This window comes from Carcharhinus amblyrhynchos, chromosome 3, assembly GCF_965287045.1.
Source record: "Carcharhinus amblyrhynchos chromosome 3, sCarAmb.v2.hapA, whole genome shotgun sequence".
Lineage (NCBI taxonomy): Eukaryota > Metazoa > Chordata > Chondrichthyes > Carcharhiniformes > Carcharhinidae > Carcharhinus > Carcharhinus amblyrhynchos.
Genome location: NC_137326.1, coordinates 48,906,126 through 48,933,082, shown reverse-complemented (window position 1 = coordinate 48,933,082; position 26,957 = coordinate 48,906,126). Strand labels below are relative to the sequence as shown.

The window sequence follows — 26,957 nt, the reverse complement described above, 5'->3', positions numbered from 1 at the left end:
AATTGCCTTCTGTAAATGTTGCTATTCCTTCCTCCTTTAAGACTTTCCTTAAAACCCATCTCTTTGATAATTCTTTGATTATCTAATCTAATGTCCTTTTATGAGGATCAATGTCAAATTATGTTTCATAATGTTCTTGTGAAGTGCATTGGGTGCTTTTGATCACATTAAAGATACCTTAAAAATATGCAATGTTGTTATTTGTGAGCAGCATAACCTTTTTGCCCTTCAGTATACCATGGTATTGTGTTGCTTAAAGTAAGTACTGCTATGCTTTGTTGTAATGTGGAGATAATCGACAAACACTGAGATGTTTTGATATGACACAAACTTCTCTCCCAGCTACCAGAGCTGGGGTGGGCATGAATCATGGATCATTCATGACTCTGGAGATCACCACACAAATAAGAATTACATTCCGTCCAAGTATGTGAACCTGTTTACCAAGCACAAGCAGTAGAAAACTCTGCAGCAACAGTGTACCAGCTTTTAGCACCAGCTGTAACCGTGAGCAGAAACGATCGAGACTTAATGTGGAGGGACATCACCAGCTGCCTTCAGATTTCTTTAAATCTTTGCATGATTTTAACAGCTCCGACTTTATAGGCCAAATTCAATCTTGGTCGATAACATCATTGACCCTTGAGTCACAAGACAGTGCATTCAGTTGCCGTTTCAGAATGTGAACACTCCATTGTGGTACTGATTGAGTGTTGCAGTGTTGGAGGTGCATCTTTCAGTTGAGAAATTAAACTGAGGTCACCTCTGCTTTCTCAGGTGATGTTAAAAATCCAATTGGACTATTTTGAAGAAGAGCGAAGGAGTTACCCCTGGTGTCCTGGCCAATGTTTATCCCTTAATCAACATCACAAAAGCGGATTATCTGGCCATTATCATGTCGTTCTTTGTGGCTGTTTACTGCGGACAAATTAACTGTTATGTTTCCGACATAACAACAGAGTCAACACTTCATAAAGTACATTAGCAGCTGTGAAACGCTTTGGGATAAATGAGATCATGAAAGGAGTGATATAATTGCGTGACATTTTTTCCATTCAAAGTGCATCTCAATTTCTCCAACAGAATAATAGTCCCAGTGGAAGAAATTTATTTTTCCAATACTCACACACCAATGTTCGGTTCTGAACTACCAGTAACAGGCTTAGATTTTTCTCTTTTATTCTCCCCAAAATCAGGCAGTACAGTGATGAGGGGTTCAGGAAATAGATTCAGGGGTTTCCCTCTCCCATCCCGTTCCACTGGAGGGACTGGCCACCATCCCATTGGTAGAAAGTAATGAGTACGTGATCCATCTTAGCCTCCTCCTGTGTCACCAGCATCACCGATGCCAGTCTTCAGGACAACTCAATTCACTCCACATGGTATCAAGAGACATTTGATGGCACTAGATATTGCAAAGACCATAATCCTAAAAGTAGTACTGAAGACTTGTGCTCCAGAACTAGCTGTGTCCCTAGTCAAGCTGTTCGACTAAAACTACAACAATGGCATCTAACCGACAAAGTGGAAAATTGCCCAGGTATGTCCTGTACACAAAACGTAGGACAAATCCAATCCCACCAATTACCGCCTCATCAGTCTACTCTCAATCATCAGCAAAATGATGGAAGAAGTCACTGACAGAAACAGCATTTCCACAACAATATGATACCCATTGACACCAGTTTAAGTTACTCCAGGTCATTCAGCTCCTCATCTCATTCTAACCTTTGTTCAAACATGGACAAATGAGCTGAAATCCAGAGATGAGGTGTGAGTGAATGCCTATGACATCAAGACAACATTTGACCCAGTGTGGCATCAAAGAACCCTCACAAAACTGGAGTCGAATGACAATGAGGAGGATAATTCTCAGATGATTGGTGTTGTACCTAGCACAAAGGAATATGGTTGTGGTCCTTAGAGGTCAATCAGCTCAATCCCATCACTGCAAGATTACCTCAGGGTAGTTTCTTAGGGACAAGCATCTTCAGCCGTTGTATCTGGGACCTGGCCTCCATCATTAGGTCAGAATTAGAGATGTTCAATGATGATTGCATCATTGCACTATTCACAACGTCTCAGATACTGAAGCATTTGTGTCCATAAATGGACACAGAACAACTTTTGGATCTGGACAACATTTGGGCTTGGGTCAATAAATGATAAATAATGTTCATGTTAAAAACTACCAGATAATGACCAGCTCCAAGAAGAGAGGATCTTACCATTTCCCCTTGACATTCTTACCATTATCAAATCCCATTTTCAACATCCTAGAGATTACCATTGACCAGAAACTTGACTAGCCATATAAATATTGTGGCTCGAGCAGGTCAGAGGTCAGGAATCTGGCAGCAAGTAACTCACCTCCTGAACCTGCCCCTCCCCAAAGCTTGCCTACCATCTGCAATGAAAAGTCTGACAACACCAGGTTTTAGTCCAACCTATTTATTTGATAATATACTCACAAGCTTTCGGGTTAGTCCCTTCGTCAGGTGAATGGAACTCTCCATTCACCTGACGAAGGGACTAACCCGAAAGCTTGTGAGTATATTATCAAATAAATAGGTTGGACTAAAACCTGGTGTTGTCAGACTTTTCACTGTGTTTACGCCAGTCCAACGCCGGCATACCCACATCATACCATCTGCAAGGCAGAGGTCAGGAGTGTGAAGGAATATTCCCCCTTGTCTGATTGAGTGCAGCTCCATCAACCCTCAAGAAACTCAACATCTTACAGGCAAAGCAAGCCATTTGTTCTGCACCCCCTCCACTCCTTAAACATATATTCCCCATGGTGCAAAAAGAGGCCATTGAATCTGCACCAACTCTCTGAGAGACCATCTTACCAGATCACCACCTCACCCTATCTCTGTAACCCCAAGTATTTACCATGGCTAATCAAACTAACTTACACATCTTTCAACACTAAGTGGCAAATAAGCATGGCCAATCTACCTAACCTGCACATCTGTGGGAGGAAACCAACATTTGGACGAAAGCCCATGCAGACACCAACACAACATGCAAACTCCACACAGAACAGTCATCGAGGCTGTATCCAAGGTCACCATTGCAGATGTCAGAGCAGCCTTCTCGAAAGTCAACCCATGGATGGGGTACCCGGACGAGCACTCAGATCCTGTGCAGATCAACTGGCGGGGGTATTCGCACACATCTTCGACCTCTCTTTATAACAATCTGAGGTTGCAATCTGCTTCAAGAAGATGACCACCATCCCAGTACCAAAGAAAAGCAAAGCAGCATGCCTTAATGACTATTGTCCGGTGGCTCTGACACCCATCAGTACGAAGTGCTTTGAAAGGTTAGTCATGGCACAAATCAATTCCAGATTGCCTGTACCCACTATAGTTCACCTACTGCTGCAATAGGCCCACGGCAGATGCCATTTCCCTGGCCCTGCACTCAACACTGGAACACTTAGATAACAAAGACACCTATGTCAGACCCCTATTTATCGATTACAGCTCAGCCTTCAACATCATTAATCCAATAAAACTCATCTCCAAACTCTATAGCCTGGGGCTCAGCTCTTCCTTCTGTGACTAGATCCTGCACTCCCTAACCCACAGATCGCAATCAATATGGATAAGTAACAACAACTCACCCACGATCATCCTCAACACTGCTATCCCACAAGGTTGTGTCCTCAGCTCCTTATTGTACTCCTTATACACCTATGCCTGCATGACCTAATTCCTCTCTCAACTCGACTTTCAAGTTTGCTGACGACACCACCATAGTAGGTCGGATCTCAAACAATGATGGAATACAGGAAAGCGATAGAATATCTGGTGAACTGACAATAATTTCTCCCTCAATGTCAACAAAACAATGGAGATTGTCATCAACTTCAGGAAGTATAGTGGAGGACATGCCTCTGTCCACATCAATGGGGATGAAGTAGAAATGGTCAAAAGCTTCAAGTTTTTAGATGTCCAGATTACTAGCAACCTGTTCTAGTCTCTCCATGCCAATGCTATAGTTAAAAAAGGCCCATCAATGCCTCTACTTTCTCAGAAGACCAAGGAAATTTGGCATGTCTGCTACGACTCTCACCAACTTTTACAGATGAACCATAGAAAGCATTCTTCTGGTTGTATCACAGCTTCGTATGGCTCCTGCTCTGCCCAAGACTGCGAGAAACTACAAAGGATTTGGAACAAAGCCCAGTCCACCACTCAAACCAGCCTCCCACTCATGGACACTGTCTATACTTCCCACTGTCTCAGAAAAGCAGCCAGTATCATTAAGAACACCACGCACCCCAGACATACTCTCTTCCACCTTCTTCCATCGGGAAAAAGATACAAAAGTCTGAGATCTTGTACCAGCTGACTCAAGAACAGCTTGTTCCCTGCTGCCATCAGACTTTTGAATGAACCTCTCTCATATTAAGTTGATCTTTCTCTACACCTTACTGTGACACTACATTCTGCACTCTCTCCTTTCCTTCTCTATGATTGGTATGTTTTCTCCATATAGCATGCAAGAAACAATACTTTTCACTATATACTAATACATGGGAAAATAATAACTCAAATCTAAATCAACATTCAGCATCTACAACAAACAAGCTGTCAGAGAGACACAGAAAACAACAGTGACTCCTTTGACCCAATTTCAAACCTGCCTTGGGCCTTTTGCTTGACACTCCTGCTAGCAGTACAGTGTTTCTAGGTCCAGACAGAGACCCAAACTAATTACTACCGCAGACAGAGAGGAGGAGCTATCTCCTGAAACAGTGATGGAAGGAAGTCTGCAAGAAGAAAATCTGCATCCCCCAGCCCCCTACACACAACCTTTCTTCCATCCTCACATTATATAATTCAGCTCAATGTCTTCAGGATGCTTCTTGCTGTTTTCACATTCGCTTTTCCATTCCTGGTATTATTGAACATGTACAACACTGTACTGTTGGACTTTCTTTGTTAACAATGTCTTCCTTTCTCATAGAGGGACCTCTGCTTTCTACAGACTAGCAGTATGGGACTAAATGGATGCATGGTAATGAGGCCCGATGGCTCAGATGACCTGGCCAGAAACAAACTGATTCCAATGCTTCAAACCCACTTTGAGTTAAAATAAGCTGCATAGGTTTTCAAAAGATCAAACAAACTCTCATAAATGTAATCTGAAAACCAGTGACAGAGTATTTCTGGAAAGATTCAAGCTTCACGGACTCTCACATGGTCACAAGGCGTAAAGAGTACCAAAAATACAACTGCAATGAAAGAGTTTGTTCATCTCACATCACGGAATTTAATGGAGCCTCTCAGCTGAGTTGAATGCGTGTTATTATGACAGCAAATTCTAAAACAAAATGGCAATTTTTATTCCTTTTTCTAGAACCTGTCACGATGAGTATCACGAGCTACAACACTTTGCTGTACTTCAAAGAATGATCCATAATCGCTTTCTTCTGAAATTGGACAAATTATGTGGTAACTTCCTGTCAGCCAATTTTGCAAGGGGATTATTACTAATACACTGGTGATGAGTTCCTTAGCAACTTATCTGGGGTTCAGTAATTGGCTTTTGCAGCCAGGCAAAGGCCAAACTCTGTTCTGGTGACGTCAGGAAAGCATTTTGAGCTGTTCACATAATGAATACTCCCAGGGATCAGACCCTACACTGCATTGCTTTTGTCCACCTGCAGTCATCATAAACCAATCATTTAATGATGATCTGATTTATTTCCAATAACCGTAATTTTATGAGAGCTTCAGTTTTAAAGGAATGGTAAATAAGTAGAATAGAAGCACTCAGGTATTGGACTCTTGCCGAGGATTGGACGACTGCCAGACACAGACAAGGCCCTCAGTTGATATTTGCACTCAGACTTCATGAACAGCAGCTGTACTAAGTGGGTCTATTGTTTGCTCTGGTTGTTAGTGCCGATAGAAGTGTCCCACTTATTCCTGGATTATTTCTAGATTCAGGGTCTTTCAAGTAATTTAAGTGGGGTCCCCAGCCCCTGTGTCCAGGGCAGGCTAACAAAGGCCTCCTGCCGCACATTATGGTCAACATCTCAATAACACTGAAAGGAATCAGAGCTTTTTTTTGTGTAAAATTTTGAATTCTTGCAGAGATAGTGAATTAAAATTACCCTGCAGTCAGTTCAACGTCCTGTAACTATTAGGATCCCCCTCCACTATTCATAGCAACATTATATCCCAAGAAAACAGAAGGTACCTTGGACTCAGTACTGTTAAACATAAATGAAGGGATACACACCTTACTTGTGTCTTTGGATTCAGGGATGGCAGATAGTAAATTGTGTTTGAATACTTACAGATAAGCATTGATTTAATATAAAGAATGACAAGTAAAGCTTTAAAATAAAAATCAACCTATTGCTCTGAAGTAATCGTGAGGAAAATAATTTATGTAAAAAGTCCACTCAGTCATAGAATCACAGAGGTTTACAACGTGGAAACAGGCCCTTCGGCCCAACTTGTCCATGCCATCCTCTTTTTTAAAAAACCCTAAACCAATCCCAATTGCCCACATTTGGCCCATATCCATCTATATTCATCGTACCCATGTAACTGTCTAAATGCTTTTTAAAAGATAAAATTGTACCTGCCTCTACTACTACCTGTGGCAGCTTGTTCCAGACACTCATCACCCTCTGTGTGAAAAATTGCCCCTCTGGACACTTTTGTATCTCTCCTGTCTCACTTTAAATCTATGCCCTCTAGTTTTAGACTCCCTTACATTTGGGAAAAGATATTGATATCTACCTTGTCTATGCCCCTCATTATTTTATAGACCTCTATAAGGTCACCCCTCAGCCTCCTACGCTCCAGAGAAAAAAGTCCCAGTCTATTGAAGTTTTGGTCGCCGCACTTGCACAAGGATATTTTGGCCTTGGAGGGAGTGCAGAGGAGGCTCACTAGGTCGATACCGGAGTTGAGAGGGTTGAGCTATGAGGAGAGGCTGAATAAACTAGGCTTGCACTCGTTAGAGTTTAGAAGGATGAGGGGAGATCTCATTGAGACGTACAAGATGATGAAAGGGATGGATAGGATAGAGGTGGAGAGACTCTTCCCGCTTAGAAAGGACAGCAGGACTAGAGGGCACAGCCTCAAGATAAGGGTGGGGGGGGGCAGTTTAGAACGGAGTTGAGGAGGAACTTCTTCACTCAAAGGGTGGTGAATCTCTGGAATTCTCTGCCCGTTGAAGTGGCTGAGGCTTCCTCGCTAAATATATTTAAGACGCGGGTAGATAGGTTTTTGGTAGGCAAGGGGATTAAGGGTTATGGGGAGAAAGTGGGAAAGTGGAACTGAGCCGCTTCAGATCAGCCATGATCTTATTGAATGGCGGGGCAGGCTCAAAGGGCTAGATGGCCTACTCCTGCTCCTATTTCTTATGTTCTTATGAAGCTTCTCCTTATAACTCAATCCATCAAATCCCGGTGGCATCCTAGTAAATCTTTTCTGCACTCTTTCTAGTTTAATAATATCCTTTCTATAATAGGGTGACCAGAATTGTACATAGTATTCCAAACGTGGCCTTACCAATGTCTTGTACAACTTTAACAAGACCTCCTGACTCCTGTATTCAGTGTTCTGACCGATGAAACCAAACATGCCAAATGCCTTCTTCACCACTCTGTCCAAATGTGAATCCACTTTCAAAGAGCTACGAACATGTACCCCTAGACCTCTTTGTTCTGTAAATCTCCTCAATGCCCTACCATTAACTGAGTAAATCCTGCCCTGATTCAATCTACCAAAATGCATCTCCTTGCATTTGTCTAAATTAAACCCCATCTGTCATTCATCAACCCACTGGCCTAATTGATCAAGATCCCACTGCAATTGGAGATAACCTTCCTCATGGTCCACCATGCCATCAATCTTGGTGTCATCTGCAAACTTACTAACCATGTCTCCTATATTCTCATTCAAATCATTAATATAATGGTTCTGTAATGGTTCTGCAGCCTTTGACTGCAGCTAGAGGACTAGCCTTTGGTTCCATCTCCTTCATGAGCCATTAATTGTTTCTTAGTTCTGAATCTTTTTAAGACCAGTAACAAACTGCTCAATATTCCCAAACATTTCTGTTGCAAAATATTGAACCTTGTTAAGAGAAGAAAACAAATGAAAATAAACAGAGCGAGAAAACCATGGGCAACATGTAGACTGATAAGATTGTCCCAGAAATGTTGTCACAAAGGAGCAACTTCCACAATTTTTCAACTTGGATGGCAACAAAATATTAAAACTGCAAAAAGCTGATATTTTGTGGAGAAAATGTTTAATGTATATCTATTTTTTCAGAAACATTTGCTCAGTTACAAAAATTGATTAGGGACTCCGGCAAGATTGCAAAGTTTGAATGAATTAATCAATGTTGTGTTATAAACATTTAATTTCTGATATTACACTCTAACATCTGTGTGTAAACTTAGCTCACGGCATGGTAGCACCATGGTTAGCGCTGCTGCTTCGCAGTACCAGAGACCTGGGTTCAATTCTGGCCTTGGGTGATTGTGTGGAGTTTGCATGTTCTCCCTGCTTCTGCGTGGATTTTCTGTGGGTGCTCTGGTTTCCTCCCACACTCAAAAGATGTGCAGGTTAGGTTGATTGATCATAGTAAATTGCCCCTTAGATTTATAGATTGGGGGGTATTAATAGGGTAAATATGTGAAGTTACAGGAATAGGGCCTCAGTGAGATTGTTGTCAGTGCAGGCTCGATGGGCCAAATGGCTTCTTCCTGCACTATGGGGATTCTTTGATTTTTGATCACTTCAGCAATGAGAATATATACGCCTCTGGAATCTCAGGGAGCATCAATACATTCTCTAGAGGAGTAACAATAGATTTGACATAGCCCTACTAGGAATTCACCACGGAGGTATAACCATTATAGGGGAAGAGATTGAATATTGAGACTAACTGCTGTACATGTAAGGATAGATGCATGCCTTCCAAGAGTGCCAAAGAGATAATAAATCAATACTAAGGGTAAAATACAAGAGGTCGTTTGGCACTCAGTGGGAACAAAAGAAACAGGAGCAGAAGATGGCCATTTGGCCCCTCACACCTACTCGATCATTCAGTTAGATCATGTCAGATCATCTACCTCAACACCCTTTTCCTGAACTATCCTCATTCCCTTGACATCTCTAATAACTAGAAATCCATCAATCTCAGTCATTGGGTATGTTTAAGACAGAGCCACCAGAGCCCTTTGGGGTCAAAATTCTAAACATTCATGATCTTCCAAGTGAAGAAATTCCTCCTCATCTTAGTCCTAAATGGCTTACCTCTCATTCTGTGCCCCCACCCGCCAGAACCAGAGAAGTATTCTTCCTGTATCCTTCGAGACCTGTAAAAATGTTGAACAATTCAATGAGATTACCTTTCATTCCTTTAAACTCTGAAAGATCGCAGGCCCAGTCTCCTCATTCCTTCTTTATTAGGACAATCCTGCCATCCCTGGGATTAGTCTGGGAAGCTAGACTTCTCGAAAGTGCTGGTTGGAGATGGCACTGCAACACTGATTTTTACATCAAGACTCTCTCTTAAGTTCTACTGCGGTTAAAGAATTTTCATTTGTTTGGTGATCTCAAAACTAACCTGATTACTTGCCTGGTTTTAGGTACATGATAAAATATGAACAACTGAAGATGATCAAACATTGAAAACCTTCTATTCCCCAAACACAGTTCCACTGCTCTTTGCAAATGATCCAAGCTGGTTGAGATATGTCTCTTCACAGATAGAAGCAACATTTAAAGAACCTGGAACAAAAGCAACATTATCCAACCTGGAACAGTGCTAATACCTTGCATATTTTAGCTTACAAGATTTATTTAATGTTCATCCATACAATTCTGAAGAGAAAAAGTATAACCCATTCTAAATGCAGAAAATAAAAAATACAAAGTCCATTTGAAATTCCAAAGGTTCTCTGAGATATTGAGAATACTCAGCATAGGGGTTAGTGGGCTGAAGGGCCTCTTCCTATGCTGTATTTGTTCTTTGAAACCATTAAATGTGGACCAATTCTCCTAACAGGTGTAGCCTCAGGAGGTAAAGGGCTGTATATGCTATGGTAAAGTACATACAGAATTGTATGGCACAATGCACTAGAATTCCACAATCAAGTGAAGATATTAAATCTCATCTCCTTATTGATTTGAGCCTTCAATTTTAACTTTTCCCCAACTAAGTTACCAGCGCTTTGATACCAAATGACTTTACTGGTCTCTTACCCTCTTAGATAATGACAGGAAAATTATTTTCAGTGTACGTCAGGAAATAAGTTTTGATAAGGGTTCAACCTAACCTTTTTGAACAATGATGGTAGTGAGTGATTTAATTAAGTTATTCCATGGCATCTCTTGCCTCTGCCCTTGAATTGAATGGGTACTAGGCCATTTCAGAGGGAAAGAGAAACATAGAAACTAGAAGCAGGAGTAGGCCATTCAGCCCTTTGAGCCTACTCCACCATTCATTTTGATCATGTCTGATGCCCCCTTCTCCCATATCCCTTGATCCCTTTAGCCCCAAGAGCAATACCTATTTTTTTTCTCTTATAATCAGACATTTGGCCTCAATTACTTTCTGTGGTAGTGACTTCCACACATTTATCACCCTCTGGGTGAAGAAATTTCTCCTCACTTCAGTTCTAAAAGATTTATCCCTTATCAGCAAGCCATGACCCCTAGTTTTAGACTCCCCACCATTGGGAACATTCTTCCTGAATCTATCCTGTCTAACTTGGTTAGAATTTTACAAGTTCCAATAAGAACATAAGAAATAGGGGCAGGAGTAGGCCATCTGGCCCTTCGAGCCTGCCCCGCCATTCAATAAGATCATGGCTGACCTGTCGTGGCTCAGTTCCACATTCCCACCCTCTCCCCATAACCCTTAATCCCCTCGCTTATCAAAAACCCATCAACCTGTGTCTTAAAAATATTTAGCGAGGCAACCTCCACCACCTCAACAGGCAGAGAATTCCAGAGATTCACCACCCTTTGAGTGAAGAAGTTCCTCCTCAACTCCGTTCTAAACCGCCCCCCCTTTATCTTGAGGCTGTGCCCCCTAGTCCTACTATCCTTTCTGAGCGGGAAGAGCCTCTCCACCTCTATCCTATCCATCCCATTCATCATCTTATACGTCTCAATGAGATCTCCCCTCATTCTTCTAAATTCTAACGAGTACAAGCCTAGTCTATCCAGCCTCTCCTCATAGCTCAACCCCCTCAACTCCGGCATCAGCCTCGTAAACCTCCTCTGCACTCCCTCCAAGGCCAAAATATCCTTGCGTAAGTACGGCGCCCAAAACTGCACACACTACTCCAGCTGCGGTCTCACCAATGCCCTATACAGCCGCAGCAAGACCTCCCTACTTTTATATTCAATCCCCCTCGCTATGAAGGCCAGCATCCCATTTGCCTTCCTGACCACCTGCTGTACCTGCAAGCTGGGTTTTTGCGACTCATGCACAAGGACCCCGAGGTCCCTCTGCACCGTCGCCTGCTGCAGTTTTTCTCCACATAAGTAATAATCCTCCCTACCATTATTCCTACCAAAGTGGACCACCTCGCACTTGCCAACGTCAAATTCCATTTGCCAGCTCCTGGCCCATTCGCCCAGCCTATCTAGATCCTTCTGCAGACTCTCCACACCCTCCGCGCAATTTGCCGTTCCACCAATCTTGGTGTCATCAGCAAATTTCGACACCATACACTCAGTTCCCTCCTCCAGATCATCTATATAAATGGTAAATAGCTGAGGCCCCAGCACCGACCCCTGAGGCACTCCACTAGTCACCAACCACCAATCCGAATAGCACCCATTGACCCCCACTCTCTGCCTCCTATTTGACAACCAATCCTCTATCCACGCTAACACCCTACCCCCAACTCCATGTCCCCTGACCTTCTGCAATAACCTCTTGTGAGGTACCTTGTCAAACGCCTTCTGGAAATCAAGAAAGACCACATCCACCGGCTCTCCTCTATCCACCGCCCTAGACACATCCTCATAGAACTCCAGTAAATTTGTCAGACACGACTTCCCCTTAACGAAACCGTGCTGCGTCTGCTCTATCAAGCAATTCGTCTCAAGATGCCTCGCTACTTCCTCCTTGATGACGGATTCTAACAATTTACCTACAACAGACGTTAAACTAACCAGCCTATAATTCCCCGCCTTTTGCCTGGCACCCTTCTTAAACAACGGCGTAACATTAGCCATTTTCCAATCTTCCGGCACTTCCCCGGAATCCAGCGACGTCTGGAAAATAACCACCAAGGCATCCACTATCACCTCCGCCATTTCTTTCAGAACCCTCGGATGCATTCCATCCGGTCCTGGGGACTTGTCCACAATCAGTCCCTCCAGTCTGTCGAGCACCGCCTCTCTAGTAACAGTAATGTCATTGAGACCCTCCAGTCCTACCACCTTTCCATCTCTAACACCCGGCAAACTATTCACGTCCTCCTCCATGAAGATCCCCTCTAACTCTTCTAAACACCAATGAATACAATCCTAACCAACTTAATCTCTCCTCATATAAAAGAGACTTGCCATCCCAGGAATCATCCTGGTAAACCTTTGCTGCACTCCCTCTAGACCAAGAACATCCTTCCTCAGATAAAGGCACCAAAACTGCACACAATACTCCAGGTGTGTCCTCACTAATGCCTGTACAATTGCAGCAAAACATCCCTACCCCTATACTCAAATCCTCTCACTATGAAGGCCAACATACCATTTGCCTTCTTTATTGCTTATATGTCTGCATACTTGTAGCCATTCCAGTAATAATCTGTCTTCTAATTACTGCTACCAAAGTGCATAAGCTCACATTTATCCACATTATACTGCATACACTGCATCTGCCATGCATATGCTCACGCGCTCAGCCTGTACAAATCGCACTGAAGCCTCTCTGCTTCCTCACAACTCACCATCCCACCCAACTCTGCAAATTTAAAAATAATACATTTGTTTCCCTCTTTCAAATCATGAATAGATATTGTGATCATTGCTGCTCTGCCTGTGTTTCAATTTCCACATTCTCCTCCCAATAATTCCTGCCACCATCAGACTTGTGTATGGACCTACCTCACATTAAATTGATCTTTTTCTACACCTTAGCTATGACTGTAACATTGCATTCTGCATAGCCTTCTTTCCTTCTTTATGTACAGTATGCTTTGTATAGCATGCAAGAAACAATATTTTTCATTGTACACTAATACATGTGACAATAAAAAGGCAAATCAAATAAAACTTTGATTCTCTGGCCCAACGACACAATCTACTTCTGCTTTAAATATATTTAGGGTCCTCGCTTCCACAGCCTCCTGAGGCAATGAGTTCCAAAGTCAAACAAGCATCTGGGAGAAAAGATTTCTCCTCATCTCTGTCCTAAGGGTGACCCCTAATTTTAAAACAGTGCCTTTTAGTTCTGGACTCACCTAGAATAGGAAACACCTTGCTGCATCCACCTTGTCAATACCATACAGGATCTTATATACTTGAATCAAGTCACACTACACCCTTCCAGTGGAAACAAGCCCAGCCTTTGTAATCTATCCTCATAAGACTACCCACTCATTCCATCTTTCAATCTAGTAAACCTCCTCTAATGCATTTACATCCTTCTTTAAATAAGCAGATTAAAATAATACACAGTATTGAAGATGTGGTGTGACCTGTATAACTCGAGATTAACATCTTTGCTTTTATGTTCAATTCCACTGTTAATAAAAGGAAAGCATTCCATTAGCCTTTTTGATTACATGCTGTACTTTCATACCAAAATTTTGTGACTCATGCATGAGAAGACCTAGATCCTTCTGCATCTTGAAACTTTGCAGTTGTTCATTATTTAAGTAACATTGTTTTTTATTCTTCTTGCCAAAGTGAACGGCTTCAAATAACTCTTAATAAACTGTCTAAACATGATTTCTCTTTCTCAAAATCATGTTGATTCTTCCTGATTACCTTGAGTTTTTCTAAGTGCTTTAACTGCTTTAATGATTGAATCTAACACCTCCCTAACAGATGTCAAGCTAACTGGCCTAGAGTGTCCAATTTTCTGTCTCCCTCCCTTCTTGAATAGAGGGGATTGTATTTGGTACTTTCCAGATTGATGGAACCTTTCCAGAATTTTGGGAATTTTGGAAAATTAACACTAATGCATCTACCATTAGTTATTTCTTTATGACCCTAAGATGAAATCCATCTGGACCTGAGCCTGCAGCTCCGTCAGTTTGCTCAGTATCACTTCCCTAACGATTGTAATTTCAACAAATTCCTCTCTCTCCTCCATCTCCTGATTTACAGCTGTAACTGGAATGTTTTTGTATCTCTACAATGAAGAAAATATTTGCTCATTTCATCTGCCATTTTCTTATCATTGACTATTAACTCCCCATTTTGCGTCTCTGACAATAAAACTCACTTTACCAACTCTAATTCTAGTAATTCATATGTGACTACCACCACAAAGCATTTCAGTGTAAATTGTCAGTGTTAAGTTTGTGAACACAAAAACAGAAGCCGGACTGCTACTTTCATGTGTCAGTGAAGGTTTATCATGACAGATGACAAGATCACTGATCCATCTGATAGCCTCCCGAGATGCAACAAATCTCCCACAACAGATCTTAAAAGGCAGACTTGATACAAGTGTTCGATGATCTGGGGTTTCAGATTGTTCCTCATCCTCCACTTGTGGAGCGAGTGCTGGTATTATCTATGTGGAGCTGTACAGATTCATTTTGGGAAAAGTCAAATCCAGTGATATTTGCTGTTCGGTCAGTATTGCTTCTTTACGCTGGATACATCTCATAAGTCTGTCCATCTGGATGGTGGATAGATACCAACAGCTGGATTGCTAGTTTTTTAAAAACACAGGGCCCAGTGCAACTTAAAGCTCATTGTTGATGGATTTTTCATATCTTTGTGATTGGAAAGGTAAATGTTTTTTATGGCCATTTTTCATTCGATGGAGCGCAATGGCACAATCACAACAAGTGGCCAGTAGGACAATGTAGGACAGCACCAGGAACCACTCAGCTGGAATGGACTTGAGCATCTCTGACACTGTCCCATGCTAACTGCTTGTCCATGACCTTCAAGATAGCTGAAGGTCGATGACCAGATCCAATTTTGAATATTGTTACAATCTTTGTAGAGACTGATTTCTAAGACATTAATTTTCCAAATGATCAATAGAAGTAGCCAAAGGAAGAGATTTCATACTTTAATATTTTTATTGTAACCAAGTAAAATCAGCATAACTTTACTTAACAGGGAATTAGAATGAAAAAAAGGCAATTTTGTATTAACTGAACAACTACCTAAAAGCTCTCCTCCCAGTTGCACATCATTCTGATTGAGTGACTATACTGTCTAAGTGCAAACCCTGGAAGTGCCTACTTTCCAGCGTAATGGGAGCACCTACACCGCATGGACTGCAACAATTCAAGCAGGCAACTCAGTACCAGCTTCCCAAGAGCAAATAGAGATTGGCAATAAATGTTGGCCTTACTAAAAATGTCCACATTGTAAGGAAAAAATCCTCTATCTAGTGCATGTATTGTACTATGTAAATTGTCTACTATGTAAATTTGCACAATGGTGACAACATTGTGTACTCGCATGCATCCCTCCACTGTAATGGACCAATAAACCCTCCTCTAATTCTAACCTTTAAAGCCCCTCCAATTTGAAAAGCCTCGGATTCCTCCTCTATACCTCTCCATCTCTCTACCTTGCTTTTGGTCATCTGACCCAATTACTGTAATCCTGCTGCCATTTATGGATCTTGAGGTGTGGTCAATGAGGAACCCCTGCTATGGGTTTCTGGTGGCAAGGGGTGCATTGAACCGGAAAACCTGTTGACAAATTTCAGCTCTATATTTCTATTTACATGAGTTAAGACAATTTAAATGAAAATACAGATTTTCTATAGAATGGATTGCTTTTGACTTAACTGAATGCAATGCTGAGGTGATGATGAAGGAATGCATAGCCAAAATTTTACCGCCCCGCCTGCCACTGAATCAGAGTGGGCGGGGAGCAGACAATGACCTTGAGCGGGGTTCTCTAGTCTCGTGTCAAGCGAGGCCGTAAAATCCCACTCCGTGTCTAAAAAGATTGACCATCTGTAGAAAATGCCATTTTAATAGTAGTTGGTATTAGTAAAATGTTGTGTTTAACTATTCAGAAATTTTGATTAGAGCCATCGCCTGAATGGTACTCCTCAGAATTTGCGCATGTACCTTTGGATTTTTTTTTTAAATCGAAGGACATGGTGTCCTTATTTAGACAATGCATTTCCAGAAACATTTCTCATGTACTGCAGTTTGCTTTTTCCTGTACCAGTTGACTCCAAACCTTATTATAGCTTTGGTCTAAAAATGGGCTGAATTCCACAGCTGAGGCAAGTGTGCTGCCTTCCACATCAAGGAAACATTGGATCAGTACTGCCCCAAGGAGCCGGGGAAAACTGAAGTCAATGATATTTCGCTAGTGTGGGGATGGAGGGAACTTTTGGGTGGTAAGATGATTGAGGTTTTTGGACATAATCATTTCAGTAACAGGAGTGCCTCTGGTCAACATCTCAGCCTCAACTACATTCAATTGCTTCCTTAATAACTTTCTCTGTATTGGAGGTCAGAAGGGAAGCTGCTCACCCATGATTGTGCAGCTTCCAGCCATGTTTGCAATTTGCTATATGCCTCATTGTTCAAGACCTAGATGGCACTTCAGTTAGTAAATGCAAAGCGATATACGTGCTATGATGTGCCTAGAATGACCATCTGCAGCGAGAGCATCTAACCATTGTGCAGGAGGGTGAAGGGTGTCCATCAATGCACGTGACATCCCTCCTATGTTTATCATAAACTTCACACAGTGAACAATATTCAAACCAGGAGAAAGTTAAAGAGGCATTTCAGGACAACTGTAATGCTGAGGCCTCTCCCGTGAACCCCTACAGACCTCAATGGAAAAGTGATGCCTGCCATTATCTCCCTGTTGAACATTAGCCAAATTCAATACTACGGAGAAGACCATGCTTTGTGCGGGAGTTAATAATTGAATAATTGGTGCACGGTTTCATGAGGGACAGCATTATTCAGCTAAATTAAATACCTGTTGTGTGTCAAATCAATTTAAGTTTACAAAATAGCTTTCAAAATAATTCCCACCCTCCTTTACCATGGCTTTTCTATCAAGTGTGTGCTGGAAAAAAAAGTCAACATTTTTATCATTCTCTTATCACTACACAATAATATGTATTTGAACATTGTTGGTATTTCACTTACAAAGACTTTGATTGCATTTCAGCATGGAATATATAGAAGGAGAATCAGAGGGATGAATTTTAAACTGAATGAGGATTCAAATCTAGGTTGATGGCATGGGGTATGAGGTGTTAATTGGACAGCACACAAATGCTGGCTCTAGCCAATCAGCTTTTGCATTTCAATTCAGTGTGTCAAAAGTTAACAAATGTTAATCACTCAATTCAGGTGATATTGATATGGATGGCTCCCTTTAAATTCAAATCTACCAGCTTCCTGAACTATACCAGTGAAGCAAGTGAAGGGCATAGCAACAGCAGAAAAAAACGTCTGCAAAATATGTCAGTAAACACCAACTCCCTTTTCATACATTTATGGAGAAGTGTGTTAATAGCTCTGTTGCCAAAGATTACTCTGTGCAGGTATGATCTGCATTTCAGAGGTCTGATATACAAGCAGGTCAAACTTATTAGAGATCCAATTTAAATGTAGCACAAGGACCACGATGACCAGTGACAGTAGCCTACATCTACACAACAGGAGGAGGGTGTCACTTATTTCCAAAGGAGAGCAGAGCAGCAGAGAAGTGCAGCTCACAAGTCAGTTTGAATCCAACTTGTGACAAAGGCAGAACTAGTTTGAGATTGAAAGGCACTGCATCAATTAGGTAGTATGTGACTTTGAACTGGGATCTACTGGCAGTACTGATCTTGGGTGAACTGTAAATGCCAGTCTCGCTGACTCTGTTTAACTTGGTTTGTAAATATTTCTCCAGAATCTGGCATAATTGTGGAACTACTTCTGTTGTCTGGGAATGTGAAATACCCAGGTTGTACCGTTAAAGACAGGGCAGATTTTCCAGCTGTGCTCACCCCAAAACGGGAAAACCCCACCCGAGGTCAATGGACTTTTGCATGGTCCCACTGCCCGCTACAATTCCCATGGTAGGCAGGATGACAAAATTACCCCCATGTGTTCCAAACCTTGTGACCCTTGCTCTGAACCAAGCTGCATTCGTAAGTCACCTACCCAGCAGAGGCTTTATTCATTACCTAACCCATGTTTTACACGCCTTGGAAGCGTTTAGTGGCAGTTGGATGGAACTCTAGTCTTTATCTAACCCATGCTGCACCTACTTGGGAATTATTTGATGGGGCAATATCAAGGGATCTTTCTTCTGCATCAATCAAGCTCCCTCTAAACTGTCCCATTCAACTCTTCCAGGACCTGTTCAGCAGAGGCTCTGGAAAAAGTGCCAAATTTAGAGGAGTGCAAAGTTACCAAAGGATTATTTGTTTGGAGGGCCAAAAATAAAATGCACCAGTTAAAGGCAGCAGTTCTCAGGTTACTGAGCATGCAGGAGTATTTGTGTATGGCCAATGCTGCCCCCAATTTGCCAAAGATGCAGATGCACACACAGTTGATGGCGCAAAATTTCAAATAATGGGAAACAATTGCACGAACATTAACTGTTGTGATCGACCAAGAGAAAGAAGCACTCATCTGGCTGATTCATGTTGTGCCTCCAATTGGCCTTCGTCACTTTCAGTCTGGGTTCAGACCTCAGATCATCACTGTCATGAAGCTTGGTCCCTTTATTTTTCAACTTTCAATGGACTGGAAATATTTAAATTTGAATGGAGACAAAGAAAACTGCTTAAAAATGCAAGAGCATGTTCCAAGGTGAAGCTGAGAAACAAATCAATCAGTCACAGTCAGGAGAGGGTGAAGAGAGAGATTTCCTATAATCCAGACACTCATCAAAACTCATAACTGTCTAAAGAAGAAACATTAACAATGCAAAGTACTGGATATTGAATGGATGGCTGCCAAACACAGACACACACACAGCCTCAAGTACACAAGTAGTTAAATGTTTGAAGGCACATCTGCCAGCCACTAAAGAGAGATTGCAAGTGACATGAAACTCTTTAGCAGAGAAAACAGACTGAAGGCTGCTCTCTCTTCCCCCTCACTTTTGAAATAAATGCTTTGCCTGGCTTAAGAAGCAAATTCAACCAGAAACCTATGAACCAAGATCTTATAAGAATTAAAGTATCTTTTACATCTGACCACAGTCAAGGAGCCAGATAACCAAAATTGACAACAATCTACACCTCAAGGTCAAAGGACACTTAACCATATGTTCTCTTACTTTATTGGGCTCTAATTCACGATATACACATGTGGTTGTGTCCTTTGACATTGTGAGAGCAGTTTTCAGCCTGTTTCCTCTGCTGAAGCCTCTAATCACTTGCAATCTCTCTTTACTGCCTGGCAGCTTTGTGTCTGTGTACACATGTGTGTGTATTTGTGTGTGTGTGGACGACTACATGAGGGAAAATTGGTTGATGTTGGCTGGAATTTTACCATCTTGCCTGCCCCAGAATTGGGGCAGGGAAGACTCACAGAACAGTATTCTCCATTGGCCTCAGTCTTATGAGTCTCTTCAATCTTTGGCTCAATGAAACCTTGTTTGGTTGGCTCCTTATTGCTCACAGCTTAACAAATTAAATACAGTCTGATTATGAAGAGGCATGACCTCATGAAAATAAACTTAAACATTGTGACCAACTGATGTGATTGAATAGAGGGGAACCAATTCACCCCTTCACCTAACAAGGTTCTAGAGAAAAAGGATGGCTGCACAATGGCCCAACACCTAAAATTATCACAGGTAGCCCCACACCTACATTTGCCAGTGTGCATGGAGAGCACATCACCCACTCAAGAGCTACCTCACCTCTTGATTTATCTTTTTTAACTCTTCCACCGAGCTGTTTTACCAGCCATGCAGCTGCAAGTGCCCACATTTTACTGGTCAATTCTCAGTTGGGATGAATTGGTGGTCTCATTATGCTTTGGATGGTTATTCTTTCTGGGACAATCGAACTGCCACCAGGTTTACAACCACACGATGCAGGCACAGCTTGCAAGATACTGAAGTCACTGAAATTGTTTGCCTCAGGGAAATAACAGTCTTTGCATGGGTGGGAAAAGTCCTCCTGAACTTTTCACCATCAGCAGGCACAACCTTCAGCACAAGTATGAGTTTAAAATAGGATTTTCAGGTAAGTTTGGCAAGTATCCATATGCCTTCACATAATACATGCAAGCATCAGTTGGTTTAAATATTCATCAAATGGAAAAAACTTTCTTTCAAGTGGAAGATATTACCAATGAGCCAGGCAATGAAGCCACAAATAATCCAATTTGCATTGACCAATGTAAACATTAGATGACATTTTTAATACTGTGTGCAAGAAATGATATGTATATTTGCCCTTAAACAAAATAACCTCAGCTTTAGCTTCTGTTTTTCATTTGACAAGTAGAGTTTCAACACAGGTACAGCTATTCAAAAACCAAAGATATCTGAAAACTGGTCTTTTTTTAAAGCTGCCGTCCCTCCCCACCGACATCTTTGGTCTAAATGGGTTGCTGGAAAATTCCTTGGAGTAGCTTCCACTCCATCAACATTCCATTGATATGCAGCGGAAACCCCGTTTTGTGCACACAATGGAACTTCTGCTATATTTCTGTCAAAGTAACACTGACAGGCCCGAAACAACTGCAAAGAGTGTCCTGGCTCATCTTGCAGCACTGTCTCTATTTCTTTCAAAATTGCCCTTTGCAATCCTTACTTGGAAAACATACCCTCAGTACTCTGCATGCTGAGCTTGACAAGAAACAAAAACGTGAATGGACTTGGTCCAGAGGTTTGGAGACACTGTGCTACGAGTTCTGTCTATTTCAGCATTACTTGTGTAGAAGAGGAATTCATGATCCCTTCCCACCTGTTGATTTGAATCCTTGACAAGTACAATAAATCAAATAATTCTTCAAGCATATAGTCATTAAATGGAAGGGAAAAAGATATTTTCCAAAGTGTTATTTTTAATGTAAAGGTCAAATATGGACATTTTACATGTCTGCAAACATGAGTTTCCACAAATGGAACATTATTTAATTCCATTAGACTATCTACATATTAAAATCAAACAAACCTATGTGCTCTAAGACTAAAGTTATGAATCAAACAATACAATGTCAAAATATAACAATCACAGTTAATAAGAAAAACTCCACCATTTGATGAAAAAGGAGTTTTGTATGACATTTTTCCTTTTACATTCAAGCAGAGCTATAATTTCAAGATGTTTGTTGGTCCTTCCTTGCAAGGATGGAGAAAGAGTTTACACTGAGAATCCAAATCAAACATTTTAATCCTCAGGCACAATTCCTTCAGAGTAATGAAGTTGTAGCCACCTGTTAATTTTGTGAATACCAAAATGTCAAAGTCAAGAATTTTTATATGAACAACAATACCTGGAGTTCAAACAGCACCAGAGACTTGTGAATTCTTTATTTGTTCCGCAAGTTAGAAACAAGACTAGCAGGAAGTTTAAGCAACTAGTTGCTATCCGTGGTGCTGAAATATGAGCAATACATTTTCAATTCAATATCAGCACCAGGATGACACATTTTTCCACTGAAACCAAATGGTGGCATTTGTAAAATTATCCTTCAAGACCATAAATATTGAGAGAATAACCTTTGGATGACAGTGCAAAGATATCCCAGTGAATTATGTTTCAGCTGCATTATTTATTTGCAAGAATGGGTTTAATAGTGTATGTGCTTATGTGACTTTAGCTGACTAAAGGCAATAACTCGTTCAAGTCCTTTACAGTGAATAATAGACTAATTTGATTCTTTATCTGAATGCTTAGCATAGATATTTGCAACATTTGGATGATTAACTCATCAGCAAGAGCTTTTTTAATGAACTATTATTTCTCCAGTTTTGGCAATGACAATAACTCTACAAACCTTTTTTTATGTATGAAATTGAACATTGGGATCATCTGTGTCAGATTAAGTAAAGGTTAATGCAGCTACAAAAATAAAATAATTAAACATTTTCATTGGCTTACATTTCATCCTGTTAGGACCTGAATTGCTTCAGCAGTAGGATTCAGCTACAAAGACTAACGTCAGCAAAAAGTGTTCACAAAAAAGCAAATTAAAACAGTTTGGTGGAGATGAGGATTAATTTTGTATATTGGAAGAGACTCTGGTTAATTTGTTGTGCAGAAAAACTATCATAAAGCATACTGAGTTTGGGCAGGCCAACCCTTGGGTCCTTCATCCAAGAAGAATATTCACAGAAAACCTACTTTCAGCATTTTGACATGCATTAAGAGATAGAAGATTGCTTAACCTCAATTCCTACTGTTATGAAAATTGATCTTCATCAGTAGAACAAGAGCCCCATTTCACAACAAGCTTTTTATCCAGAATGATCCATTAAAATTGCTAGGTGGCATATTCTGCTGCCAGTGATGAGCTTTTTTTTTCAATCAAGAGGGACTTATGGTCAAACAGCTCAATTTGTCAAATGTCAAAAAGGAGATATGGAAAATCTGCTGAGACAATAGGCATAGCTTCAAAAAAAAAGAACACTTTAATCAGAGACAAAGCTCTATTAAAATCAAGCTCAAAACCAATTTATTATAGTTTTGTCCTCATTTTACACTATACGTCTCACAATAAAATTCATTGTTTTAAACCATCGATACTAAATGCAGTCAGAGAGACATTCAGAAAAAATCTGGCAGCTAAAGTCCCTCAATAAATCACCAAAATTATTTTTAAACGTTGCAGTTTTAGAGCACATTACACTATTCTTGGTTTTAACATTAACCACATATTTGTCTAAGGTAAATTGTAAAACTAGTTCAAGCAAAGAAGGCAAATAAAATGTACAAGTGTTTGGGCTTTCAAATTGCAAAAAGAGCAAATTATAGTTGATACAACAATACAGTTCAGTTGGCTAACAGCATTCAATAGAAGAATGAATGGCACCTAATTCCATATGCCAGCTTCAATATTCTAAAAAAACTATAACCTGGAAGTGGATCAGTGCCCAACAGTTAAAGTAAACAGCTTTTTCTAAAAGAGCACACCCTCCAAAGGCTTATCACTCCTTTTAAAACTTAGAATGCTTTGTATTGTCACCGATTGATATTGGGAATTCTGCAGTGGAGAGAAATAAGTAATCAAGCACAGCAACTGAGGCATTTTGCAAGATAAATTGAGCTGCCCTCTTTTTTTTAAAATGTTCAACAAAGGCGATACGCTATACTAATAGTCTCTGAAATATCCACCTGTCCTCACAGCTCTGCCACAAGTTAGCAAAGTCAAAATACAAAAAAGTTCAGAACTTTCACTTTTGCAGAAAAAAGCAAAATAAGTATCTGTGCTCCCTTTAACTAGAAGCAAAATTCCTCCAGAGTTACCACACATAGTAGCTTCTTGATGTGTCAACGGGTGTGGGTTTTACATCAGAAGAGCCATCCTTTTCTTTCTCACTATCCCCTTCCCATAGATTTATAAGTGGTGGATAAAGCTCATTCAAGGGGATGGAAGAGGTCTTCTGCATGTACTTCTTCAGCGAGTGGTGGTAGTTCTTCCGCTTGAGGCGTTTGGCAATGTAAACAGCTATTGAGGCAATGCTAATTATAGCAAACATTGAGCCCATAACAGCTGCTAGAGCTGTGCTTGTCCCCTGGTCAGAAATATCCAATGAGAATGTCACCCCCTTTGTAGTAACGTTGACACATGATTTCTGAGTCAACTGGTGGATGTTAGATACAGTAAGACAGACCTCATATTCTGTGGAAGGTTGGAGGTGTGTCAGGTTATATTCATGGACATCAACAGGAACCCTTGCAGTGTACGTAATGTGAGGGTTGTCAATTTTCATGGTGGCTGATGACCACTTCAAATTGGAAGTCATGACGTTTGAATTTACTCTCCACGAAACTAAGATAGAGTGGGATTCAGCTTGTTTCACGTAGATTTTCAGAACCTGAGTTCCATCCAGGAGGGTTCCATTAACACGAATGGTGGCAACTCTTGTATCAGCTCCTTCAGAGTTCTGAGCAACACAAGTGTATCGGCCAGAGTCCTCAATGCGAATGTGAGAAACCTCAAGAGTTCCCTCATTGCTCAGTTTATATTTATCTGACAGGGTGTCAACTGTGATTTTACTTCCGAGGGGTGTGACCCAGTAGATTTCAGGTTCAGGTTCTGCCATTGCACGACAATCTAAGGAGATTGTCATATCAACATCTACATTCAGGTGATTTGGAAATGTGTCATGCGCAATCATTGGAAGACATTGTTCCGCAGTCTCCTGCATGAGAACTTCTTTGACTTGCTGCCCTCTGTACTCTGGTGGCAGAGCGCAAAACATAGACTGAGGCTCCATGAACCGGATGGTAGTTTTGTTTGAATTCATCCACTGGATAACACAGTCACACCTGATCGGGTTGCTGTGAATACTTACTTCACGTAGATTGGGGAGGTTATCCACTGTCTTTTGATACAGGGCATTTAATGCATTATTATTAAGCATCAGGCTTTCAAGGGAAGGAACTTCCCGAAATGCATAGCGATGTATGTATGACAATTTAGGGTTATTTGTTGCTTCCAATTTTGTGAGTTCAGGAAGGTTATCCAGCGCATATCTGTCAATAGAAACAAGTTCCACCATATTGTTAATACCGAGTTCTTTCAAGCGAAGCATATTTCTGAAGTCACCTTCTTGAATTTTATGAACAGGGTTCTTGTTTAGATCCAAGAATTTCAAGGCTGGCACCTTCTGAAGTGCAAGCTGAGGCACTCTTACCAGTTTATTATCATAGAATGAGAGACTTTCTAGGCTGTCCAGTCCCACTAAAGCATTCCCAGGGATTTCTGTGAGTTCCATGCCTGCTAAAACCAGACTCCGCAGATTGCTAAGAGGTTTGAAGTTCATATCTAGGATGCCAATAACAGGGTTTTCTCCAATCATGAGAATCTCCAAATTAGGGGTCGACTCAAACCAACGGCTGTCAATCACTCTCAGTTTGTTAGAATTTAGGTGAAGTCTCAGTAAATTCCTTAAACCAGAAAAGGCATTTGCTGATATGCTATTAATCTGGTTGTGATTTATGTACAGTTCCTGGAGGTTGACTAGGTCCTGTAAGCAATAATCAGGCATGTCTGCTATCTGGTTCTCCTCTAGGTGTAGGGTGGTGAGCTGAGTAAGGTTGGTCAGGCCTACATCTTGGATGTTGGTAAAATTATTTTGAGAGAGGTCCAGCTCTGTGAGGTTAAACATTTGCTGAAACTCATCGGTTGTCTTGGCAATATTGTTGCTCTGAAGCAATAGCACCTGAGTGTCAGTGGAAAGGTTGCTAGGAATTCTGGTCAAGCGAAGATCATTGCAGTCCACAGTAGCGGCTTCTCTGTATGTTGACTGTGGTGTGAACCATGGCCGGATTTCACAAACGCACAGCTGAGGGCATTCACTGGGCTGCGGAGAAGCTTCAATTAGACAAAGAGTCAGGAAACTCAACATTACATGAGAAATGGTCAAACAGTTCTTCTTGCACATTTTCTTTACTTTTCTTGAACCGAATGACAAATTATCAAGGAATTTGATGCTTGAATGCAGAAGACAAGTCAGCTGGAAATAGCGCCCTGGGTAGAAGAGGATAGCCAGAGTTTTTGACTCTTGTGTTTCCAATGTGCTGGGAATTATCCTGATCCTCAGCTGCTCTTTTGTTAAAGATGCATGGTCAAAGCTTTTATTAATGCCAGGTGCGTCTTGACACTAGCAGCATCTGCAAGAAGATAAGAAAGAAACCTTTAAAGAGGGCAGGATATAAATTCTACAGCTTAACTGTATGTAATGGATTGTAAGTAAGACAATACATTGTGGACAGGTAGCTGGGACTTACAAAAAGTCATTCAAAATATTTATCCCATTTTAGAAATGGTATAAAAAGGTATGATTTCTGTGCATTGAATCAATCCACTTATCACATTAAATATTGATAATACTTAGAAGTAGAACATTGATCATTCTAGATAATAGCCAAGGAAACTTTGATTATCTACATTTTATATTAATTCACAAAATATATAGGAACTAAAATTACATTTTTCCTTATTTATTTGATTATTTTGCTCACAAACATGAATGCTCAAGTTAAATTTGATCACCAATATTTAGTTATTTCCATCTTCCTTTTCAGAATTCTCCCTCACCCCTGTGGCATTCCCCTCTCTCAAGAGAGAAAATGCTCACTCAGTTTCCAGGCATCTAATAATTGCACAGTTGCGTGGCAGCATGCAAGAGTAGCCCAAGGTGACTGAATCTCAATTTCAACATTTTTGCCTCACTGATGGAAGCTTTGATTCAACTGGCAGCATTCTTGCCTCCAAATCAAGAAGTCTCACTCCAGGAGCGGAGTACAAAATGGAGGCTGGTCATCCCCTGAGTCAAAAGAGTCATGAGGTCCAGTCCCGTTTTAAAGATCTGAACATCACCTACAAGGGTCTTGCAGTCCACGGCTGAGGGAGTGCTGCACTCTGGAAAATGCTATCTTTTCTGGAGGCAAGGATCCAGGTTTCCTTCTGAGACAGACATAAAATTGTGGCACTAGGAGTCAGGGGAGTTCTCAGTGCCTGGGCCAAGAGTTAGGCCTCAGACAATACCTAAAACTAGCCAGCTGTTCGTGGGACAACTGTGCAAGTTGACACTCAACAGTGAAACTAGAAATGATAAGAATATCAAAATGTTCACAGC

General features: G+C 41.0%; 1 protein-coding gene across 3 annotated transcripts in view; it reads right to left on the bottom strand.

Annotated features, from left to right (window-relative positions):
• Positions 1-22,800: 22,800 nt before the first annotated feature.
• The window catches only part of lrrn1 (leucine rich repeat neuronal 1), a 36,928-nt gene continuing 32,771 nt past the window's right edge, over positions 22,801-26,957 (bottom strand). For all 3 annotated transcript variants that reach the window (XM_080183826.1, XM_080183834.1, XM_080183843.1), the window contains exon 2: positions 22,801-25,989. In XM_080183826.1, the coding sequence (XP_080039952.1) occupies positions 23,613-25,760 (2,148 nt within the window). In that variant the 5' untranslated portion in view covers positions 25,761-25,989 and the 3' untranslated portion in view covers positions 22,801-23,612. The remainder of the gene's footprint in view (positions 25,990-26,957) is intronic.